This window comes from Lathamus discolor, chromosome W, assembly GCF_037157495.1.
Source record: "Lathamus discolor isolate bLatDis1 chromosome W, bLatDis1.hap1, whole genome shotgun sequence".
Classification (NCBI taxonomy): Eukaryota; Metazoa; Chordata; class Aves; order Psittaciformes; family Psittacidae; genus Lathamus; species Lathamus discolor.
Window position 1 is genome coordinate 25,929,130 of NC_088908.1, and position 9,992 is coordinate 25,939,121.

Genomic DNA, 9,992 nt, shown 5'->3' on the forward strand with positions numbered 1-9,992 from the left:
GCTGTGGTATGGAATACTCCTTTGGCTATTTTGTGTCAGGTGTCCTGGCTCTGCTTCTTCCTGGCTTCCTGTGCCCCTCCTCACTGTCAGAGCATGAGAGACTGCAAAGTCCTTGATTGGGGCAAGCATTAGTTAGCAACAACTAAAACACTGATGTGTTTTCAGCACTGTTCTTAAAGTCAAAAACACAGCACTGTACCAGCTACTACAGCTGAACCCAGGACAAGTAGAAATACAGTTTCTCTTCAGAACTCTCAAATAACCCAGTCAAATCAGTCAGACATTCCCAGGTTTGCTTCCTTTATTTACTTTTGAAAAATGTTAAAAAAAAAAAAAAGAAAAGTATGAATTCAAAGTGTCAGTACATTCTCAATCCATTCACTTTTGGAAGCATCTGAAAGCAACTGCTCTACAGAGCAGGAGCAGCTTCAAACAGGAGGTACAACAGACCCAAAGCAAACCAAGTGCATTTGTACCACACTCTACAGAAACCTGCAGATGACTCTGGGTGGTTATACAAGGGCCTGGTTAAGGCAAAATGCAAATAATCTACCACAGCTAGGCAAAGGTGACTGCAGACTAAAAGGTTTGAGACTCTAGTGCTTCTCCTCCTCAGCTAAGCTGTCAGGAGCAGTACATCCCCCCAGCATAAGTCGATTTAAAACAAGATGAGAAAAGCTGGAAATACCACACTGTCCTGGGTTCAGCAGTAGCAGTCATTTTTCTCTTAGGAGCTAGTGCAGTGCTGTGTTTGGATTTTTTGGCCTAGGAACAGTGCTGGTAACGCCGATGTTTTTAGTTGCTGCTCAAATGTTTGGTCTGGCCAAGGACTTTCTGAGCCTCATGCTCTGCCAGGGAGGAGGGGAGGCTGGGAGGAAGCAGAGACAGGACACCTGACCCAAACTAGCCAAAGAGGTATTCCATACCACAGCACGTCATGCCCAGGATGTAATGGAGAGTTACCCAGAAGGGCGAGGACTGCAGGGCTGGACGAGGTATTGGTCGGTGCTCGGCTGGGGGGAGTGGGGTGAGTTATTGGTCGGCTGGTGTTGAGGTGTTGTATTCTTTCCTCTTGTTATTTCCTTTACCATTGTTATTATTGGTGGTAGCAGTAGTGATTTGTGTTATAGCTTAGTTACTAAACTGTTCTTACCTCAACCCGTGGGAGTTGCATTTTTTTTGATTCTCCTCTCCGTCCCTCCAGGAGTAGGGGGAGGGCAAGAAGGGGGGGAGTGAGAGCAACTGTGTGAAATATGGGTGACTTTGTTTAAACCACGACACACACTTACATGGAAAAAAGACGAAAACCTTATACTGAGCAATTAAAAAAAGGGATGCTGATAAATTACAAACTTCATTACTTTCACTTAAAGCTGACATCTTTTAAAATAGTAAGGAATACACAATGTTGCTTTGATTAGGTTTAAAACTGAAAACAAATCAAAGCAAGTTTAAAAGATCTGGAAAAGATCACACATTAAAGTCAAGTTATGTTGAAGCATGACAGTGGGGGAAAAAAAGCAGGTTATAATTTCTGACGGGTAATTCTTTAAGACATGTCTCTGCAAGCTTGCCTGTGTCCACAGAAACAAAAAGGAATACAGAACCGTGACTGCCTGCTCAGTTTTACTGGACACACACAAGAACCAAATTCCAGTGTTCTACTGGCTAGGAAAAGACCTACCAAATTAGTACATGAATTTGTAAAGGGGAACTTAACTGCTACTCAGAATAAACAAGTTATTTTGCTTTCTGTAGCACATCTTAACTCTTGTACTTCACCCTACAAACAGCTTACAGATAGAATTTTAATACAGGTATCTATAAACAGAGACCTTTTCATTCCCTTTATCGAGACTCTAATCAAGGTTTATTGAACCATAAAGCTCAGAATTTAGCAGACTATGCGCACACTTATCTCCTTATTCATATGTCAGTATAAGAGTACTAGAAAACACTATCTAGCAGATAGATTGCATTGTTAAGGGGATAGAGGAGTAGCCATTTAATCCTAGCTTTGAAGACCAGGGTCTCTCCAATAATTATCTTTCCAGATTCAGACTAAAATAATTTGGTTAAAATCAACCAAGGGGGTTGGAACAGACACATATTTTTCAATGAACTTAACCGTACATAACAGAACAAGATTGTTCTTGCATTACAGGTTTGGCACAAAGGTGGGGTGTGTGTGTTTGGGGATGTTGTGGTTTAAACCCTGTCGGCAAGTCAGCCACAAAGTCTCTCTCTCACTCACCCCCCCAGCCCGACCAAGCACCGACTGATACCTAGTCCAACCCTGCAGTAAACTAGCCCTTCCGGGTAACTCTCCATTACATCCTGGGCATGACGTGCTGTGGTATGGAATACTTCTTTGGTCAGTTTGGGTCAGGTGTCCTGTCTCTGCTTCCTCCCGGCTTCCCCTCCTCCCTGGCAGAGCATGAGACTCACAAAGTCCTTGGTCAGACTAAACATCAGTGTTATCAGCGCTGTTCCCAGGCCGAAAGTCAAAAACACAGCACTGCACCAGCTACTAAGAAGGAGAAAAAATGACTGCTGCTGCTGAACCCAGGACAGTATCCACCCCTTATTCCATACCATTCACGTCATGCTCAGATCCCACATTTTCGATATACCATCACTCTTATCTCAGTGCACTCTTATCTTAGTGCATGGACCAGTCCCTATAAAGCTGCTGAATCCATCTAGTCCATGATGTCAGGCTCCATCTCTTGTAACAGTCTCTCAGAGCAGGAGAGGCTGTGTGCAGTGTTCACACTTGTGAATAACCTGGGCAACAGTGTCCATTGCTAAGTCCACCCCTCAATCATGAGTCCATCTCTATGTTCCATCTCTGCTCTGATGGCCTGAAGTGTCATGGGCCCCCCAGGCTCAAAATAATTCACCGTCCCCTTCAGCAGTCTCTGCAAGCTGTCGTCAGGAACTCCACACACAGCTGCCTTCTATCTCTGACACTTCCAGAGCACTGGAGGGGCCCAGTGGACTAGATACTGGCCCATACTCTCTCACACACCCTGCCACTCATGACTGTCCAGCCTTGGGGAAAATCTCCTGCACCTCCTATATTGTCGTCTAACCCTAGACAAGACCCAAACATGACTCTGCTTAACTTTTGAGTTCAGACAAAATGGTCGTGGGTAAAACACACTCTGTATGTATGCCAACATGATGATCCCCATCACAATCAGCAGGCAGGTCCCAAGGGTACCCAAAGGCCATTCAAAACCTTCAGAACTCTCAAATGATGCTGCTGTACTTGTCACTGGGGCTGGTGTAGCTGCTGTGCTTGCCGGCTCTCTCACCACCAGCTTCTCTTTTTCTGAGTCCAGATCTTCCTCCTCTGCCTTGTTGGGAAATGCTGCGTGCTCTCCTGCATCCTCCACTTGTCCCAGGTGCCCGAGGCTGGACCCAGCTGAGGCTCCCAAAGGTGGTATCTTGCTCTCTGCATCCTCCTGGGGCTCAGGCTTGTGGGGCTCGGCAGGCAGCTGCCGGGGAATGCTCTCAGCCACCGCGGGGCTGGGCTCGGCTGCAGGGCTCAGCTCTTCCGCGGGGCTTGGCTCCTTCGATGCCTTCTCCCGCTGCTCAGCAGCCACCTCCTCCCGCTCCTCGACCGCCCCGACCTCCTCCACCGGCAGCCGCTCCCTCCTGGCCTCCGGCCCCGCTCCCGCCGCCACTTGGTCCCTGGGGCCGCTCTCCCGGGCCACTTCGGCCAACGCTGGCTCCCGGGGCCACTCCTCCTTGGCTCCCCGCAGCCTTACGAAGACAGAGGCAAGGACAAGGGCCAGGATGGTGAAGAGCAGCGGGACGGCCACGTACAAGTCCATGGCCACGTCCATCCCGCCCTCTTGCCGGAGCCCGCCCGTATTACAAGTCATTGCCATGAAGTACAGTGAAACAAGAACCTTAGCCCAAGCCCCACACTTGATAAACACTAACGCAGCAAATACCAGCTCTAAGTAATGTACAACATTTTGAAACTGTGAGATCAGAAGCAACAACTTTGACAGCCAATAAATCAGCATTGTGACGAGTGACTATTAATCCAAAACAATAAATGCTTATCACAAATACGATTAGACACACTCTGGTCAGATCTGTCGTTATCTCAACCCCTTGTGCCCCACATTGGGCACCAAAAAGAACTGTCGTGGTTTAAACCCTGTCGGCAAGTCAGCCACGAAGTCTCTCTCTAACTCACCCCCCCAGCCCGACCAAGCACCGACCGATACCTAGTCCAACCCTGCAGTAAACTAGCCCTTCCGGGTAACTCTCCATTACATCCTGGGCATGACGTGCTGTGGTATGGAATACTTCTTTGGTCAGTTTGGGTCAGGTGTCCTGTCTCTGCTTCCTCACAGCTTCCCCTCCTCCCTGGCAGAGCATGAAACTCACAAAGTCCTTGGTCAGACTAAACATCAGTGTTATCAGCGCTGTTCCCAGGCCGAAAGTCAAAAACACAGCACTGCACCAGCTACTAAGAAGGAGAAAAAATGACTGCTACTGCTGAACCCAGGACAGGGGCCATGAGGGGATTAGGTAGGAAGGGGCTTATTCACTGAAATGTACCAGTTACCCTTTGAAGACCTACACTGATAGCATCCTGTAACATAACTAATGCAACATAGCCCTACAAACACTATTTTACTCCAACATTTTCATAAGCAAAAAGAAAACTATTTTCTTATACAAGAAAGTTTACATGAATTAAGAAATTATAATTATTTATTCTGACTGCAAGTACTTCAGGCTCCCTAGTTAAACGGGGCTGTGCTTCGACGGTGAAAATATCAAAAACTTTTTTTTTTAATTAAGAGAAAAGAAGCCTAAATGACAACTACATATGATTTTAATTACAACAGAAAAAGTTTGAAAGACTAAGTAGTGTTACTCAGTATTAGACTCCAATAATTGTGGTTGTCTAAATACTTCCATGCATGCCACTTCTGGTGAAGTAATCAGAAACAAATGCAATGCCCTTGTTTATGGAAGGATTTAAGAAATGCTAGCACAGGACAACCACTTAAAAGTTGATACGCGGAGAGACTCCACAACTCGTTAAAGTTGTAAAGTAGATACGCTTTTATTCAGCGCTGAGATGCATGGGGGATAGCTCCTCCAAAGGCATCCCTGCCTCAGTGTTGTTTCCCTCTACATTTATTCTCTAAAGTTATACATATTCATAAGGTTGCACAATAAACCTATACATATTCATGTCCTATCCCCGCTTCATATTATAATGAGCTAGAAGGTCCTTTGTGTCTGCGCAGTGCCCCCCCCCCCCCCGGTCATGGGCGAGGGTCTCAAGATGAAGTAAATGAGGCTTCCTCTTGTGAGTAGGGGTCTTCAAGATGAAGTAAATGAGTCTTCCTCGAGCCTGAACTTTTCACCTCTAGCTGTCACGCATGCTCTTTAGGTGTCTGGTCGAAGTCCAAACCACAAAGCTGGTCTTCACTGGAACTAAGTAACTGTTCCTCCCCCTTATCAATGTGTTTCTTCCTCTTATCAGACTGTTTCTCCCCCTTATCAATAGCCTATTGTCCTGGTACTGCATGGCAAGCTTGACAGGTATTTGCAAACAATGCTTTCTGTTAAACAGGCAAAATTCCTTTATCTCCTCTTGTACAACCCCCTTGTACAACCCCCTTGTACAACCCCCTTGTACGACCCCCTTGTACGACCCCCTTGTACGACCCCCCTGTACATTGGTCAACCCTCTGCATCAAAGTCATACAGGAGCTTCCCCACACTCTGCAAGGGGCTGACTTGTACTGTGGGTTTATTTTTTTTGTCCCCTCTCAAACATTTGGGACTGGAGAGCAAGGTCCTACAGCAATACTTGTGCCAGGGCAGGACACATGCAATGCACATTAATTTTATGTTAGCCACAGAAGAGCTGCTAACAGAAAATCTACATTAGAATCATAGAATCAACTCTCTTGGAAAAGACCATTAAGATCATCAAGTCCAACTGTTTTCCCAGCACTGCCAAGGCCACCACTAAACCATGTCACTGAAGGCCTCATCTACTCGGGCTGTGAACACTTCCGGGGACCGTGATTCCACCACTGTCCTGGGCAGCCTGTTCCAATGCCTGACTGTAAGAAACTATGAATTAGGATATTGTTTATTAAGATTTATGTTAAGCCCAATGTAAAGGTTAGGCAATAAAAAGTATGAAATTGCTTACTCAAACAGTCACCGGACGCAGCTTGTAAAATAACCGCAATCACTTACATAGACTAACAGGCGCCAACCGCAATCGCTTATCACTTATGCAAACATAGCGGATGTTGCCTAAAGATAGCTGTAAGATGTTCCAGGAAATGGCAGAGATAAGACGAACAAAGGACATAGGAGTAGAGGGGTCAACAATGGGACAAAAGAGGAAGATTTCTCACTTCGGCCTCAACGACCATCAGGGGGCAGAAAACGACCCCCTAACAACAGCTGAAGCATGCGCAGAGTACCTCCACTACTTCATGAACACGGAAGTAAAGATGTATAAAAAGGGACTGTTTGAACTGCTCAGCACGGCAGTTGGCGGAGCGCAGACTTCCCTGTCGTCCAGCGCTGTCTTTGATCATATTCTACTTGCTATAATTAATAAAATTTTAATTGGATTATGATCCGTTGTGGTCTCAATTTATAACAATTTCTGGTGCCGTGACTCGGATAAGGAACGGTGGGCTTTGGTCCTCCGGGGAGGCGCCCTGTGACATTTCGCGGCCCCGCGACCAACAGCTTACCTCATCCTTACCGACAAACCTAAATGCTAGAATATGAGCAAAGAAGGAACCGGTAAAATCCCATAAAAATTCTGTGCACGGGAGTCCGGACGAAGACGCAGGACGCGTAAGTATATTGCGAAACTTTCCGCAGAGCGAAATAGTTCACGGCGGAGGTCTGCAGAGTGAAATTGTTCACGGCAGAGAATTGTTCGCGGGTTTACCGTTCGGGCGGGTTTGGGTTTCCTGGAATATAACGAATGAGAGGTTCGATATACTGAACCAAGCGAGTGTGGACCCTTAAGTACTGCGGTTCCCATATCCCGCGAGGGACTGGGCCAGGAACAAGGGGGAGCGAGTGAGTGTGTGTTCGGAGATATTCCAGAAGATGGGGGCGAAGGGCAGCAAGCCTTCGACTCCCATGGGAAGGGTACCCGTTGTACCTAGGAATACCCCTCTGGCATATATCTTAGACAATTGGAGATGTCTCACTGGAGCCCTAGGGAAAGATAAGCAAAAGATGATAGAATATTGTACTAAGATATGGGGAGGGAAGAAGATTTTTAAAAATGTCTTCTAGCCAGTCTATGGGTCAGAAGAAGATTGGGTAAGACAGCAATTAAACCTCTGGGTTAATAATAAGAAACCTCTCAACCCGGAAGAGAATCAGTATGCGGAAGTGTGGCTAAAAAGACCGGGAGCTAGACTTTACCCGCTGAATGAAATAAAAACTAAACAAAAGAAACAGAAGGAAGAGTTAGACGAAACCCTGCTAACCCCCCCTTCTTACATTACTCCTCCTGCTCCTACAGCCCCTCCGGAGGTCCCCAGAGCATCCACTCCCCCACCAGAGTCAGAGCAAGAGTATCCCCCTGCTCCTAGACGCGTAACTAGGAGTCAAAAAGGGGCAGTTCAGATGTACCCCCTAAGGGAAATACCCATGGGGGGGCCTCAACCTGTGATTGGATATATTTCCGTACCCTTAAATTCAGCTGACCTACGAGACTTTAAAAGAACCGAGATGGGAAACTTAATTGAGGACCCACTCGGAGTGGCAGAAAGATTAGATCAATTTTTAGGACCAAATCTTTATACTTGGGATGAGATGCAATCTATCCTTGGTCAATTATTCACTACTGAGGAAAGAGATATGATTAGACGAGCAGGAATGAGACTGTGGGATGCTCAACATGTTCAGGGACCCCAAGCAGATATTAAATGGCCACTCCAAAAACCTAATTGGGATAATCAAGATCCAGTGCATAGAACCCATATGCAGGACCTGAGAACTATAGTAATTCAGGGAATTAGAGAAGCAGTACCCCGTGGCCAGAATATTAATAAAGTATTTAATGAAATGCAAAAGAAAGATGAAAGCCCTACTGAGTGGTTGGAACGACTGAGGAAAGCCCTTCAGTTGTACTCTGGGGTGAATCCAGACGACCCTTTAGGGCAAGCGCTCCTCAAAACTCAGTTTGTGGCAAAATCATGGGAAGATATCAGAAAGAAGATTGAAAAGTTAGAAGACTGGCAGAATAGAGGGTTGGATGAATTATTAAGGGAAGCTCAGAAAGTCTACGTAAGGCGGGAAGAAGAGAGCAGCAAGCGACAAGTAAAATTGATGGTAGAAGCGGTCAGAGAGGATTGCAAAGGGCGAACTGGTAAATACAGACCTGATGGAATAAAACAAAGGAACGTAGTGGTAATGAAGAAACAGGGACGTTGTTTTTACTGTGGAAAAAAAGGACATATAAAGAAGAATTGCAGAGAAAGGATCAGGGATGAGGAAATATTGAAAACGGAATAGGAGAGTCAGGGGCTCTATATTTTAGGGGACCGGAGTCATCATGAGCCCTTGATAAAATTAAGAATAGGTCCCCATAAACAAGAGTTCACCTTCCTAGTAGACACTGGGGCTGAGAAATCAACTATTAAGCAAATACCTGAGGGATGTAAAGTTTCCTCTGAAAAGGTACAAGTAATTGGGGCAAAAGGGGAACCCTTTAAAGTAAGCAAAATTAAAAATGTGGTATTCGAAACCGAAAATAAATTTGGAATGGGTGAACTCTTGCTCGTCCCCGAAGCAGAATTTAATCTGTTAGGACGGGATTTAATTATTGAACTGCAATTAGAAATTAAAGTAAAAAATCGAGAGCTAACAGTGTCTGCTTTTCCTTTGACCGTGGATGATCAAAAACAAATTAATCCCGATATCTGGTACTCTCCGGACACAATTAGCAGACTAGAAATTCCATCGATTAAAATCCAAATTTCTGAACCCCACATACCTGTGAGGGTAAGGCAATATCCCATATCCCTAGAAGGACGGAGAGGATTAAAGCCAGAAATTGATCGATTGTTAGCGCAAGGGATTTTAGAGCCTTGTATGTCACCCTTTAACACCCCCATTTTGCCTATAAAGAAACCAAATGGGAAATATCGGCTCGTACATGATTTAAGGGAAATAAATAAAAGAACCATCACCCGGTTCCCTGTAGTAGCAAATCCATACACACTGCTAAGCAAACTAGGACCCCATAACTCCTGGTATAGTGTGGTTGATTTAAAGGATGCCTTTTGGGCCTGTCCACTGGCAGAAGAATGCCGTGATTATTTTGCCTTTGAATGGGAAGACATAGAGACAGGTCCTAGACAGCAATTGAGATGGACCGTGCTTCCCCAGGGGTTCACTGAGTCCCCTAATCTGTTTGGACAGGCCCTGGAAGAGCTCTTAAAAGAATACCAGGTACAAACGGGAAATGTGCTGTTACAGTATGTTGATGATCTGCTCATAGCAGGGAATAATCAGGAGGATGTAAGAAAGGAAAGCATTCGACTTCTAAACTTTCTTGCACAAAAGGGATTGCGGGTATCACAAGAAAAATTACAATTTGTGGAGGAAAAAGTGAAATATTTGGGACATTATTTGTTTAATGGCCAAAAGATATTGGATCCAGAGCGCATTAAAGGAATTCTGGAACTACCTATGCCTGTTACTAAGAGGCAAATTCGGCAGGCATTAGGGTTATTTGGGTATTGTAGGCAGTGGATAGAGAACTATAGTTTTAAAGTTAAATTCTTATATGAACAATTGTCCAAGGACAAAATACCCAAGTGGACCCCTCAGGATCAAGAGCAGTTTGCTAGTCTCAAAAGGGAGTTAAGTCAAGCACCAGTTTTAAGCCTACCGGATTTAAAGCGGCCATTCCATTTATATGTTAACATACATGAAGGAACGGCATTTGGGGT

At 45.3% G+C, this 9,992-nt stretch overlaps 1 protein-coding gene across 1 annotated transcript; it reads right to left on the minus strand.

The window, feature by feature from the left end:
* Nucleotides 1-3,314: 3,314 nt before the first annotated feature.
* LOC136004194 (heterogeneous nuclear ribonucleoprotein U-like protein 2) lies at nucleotides 3,315-3,911 on the minus strand (the record flags this gene model as incomplete). Its single annotated transcript, XM_065660475.1, has 1 exon — nucleotides 3,315-3,911. A coding segment is annotated over exon 1 (585 nt), but the record flags the coding sequence as incomplete, so codon positions are not given.
* Nucleotides 3,912-9,992: the final 6,081 nt, after the last annotated feature.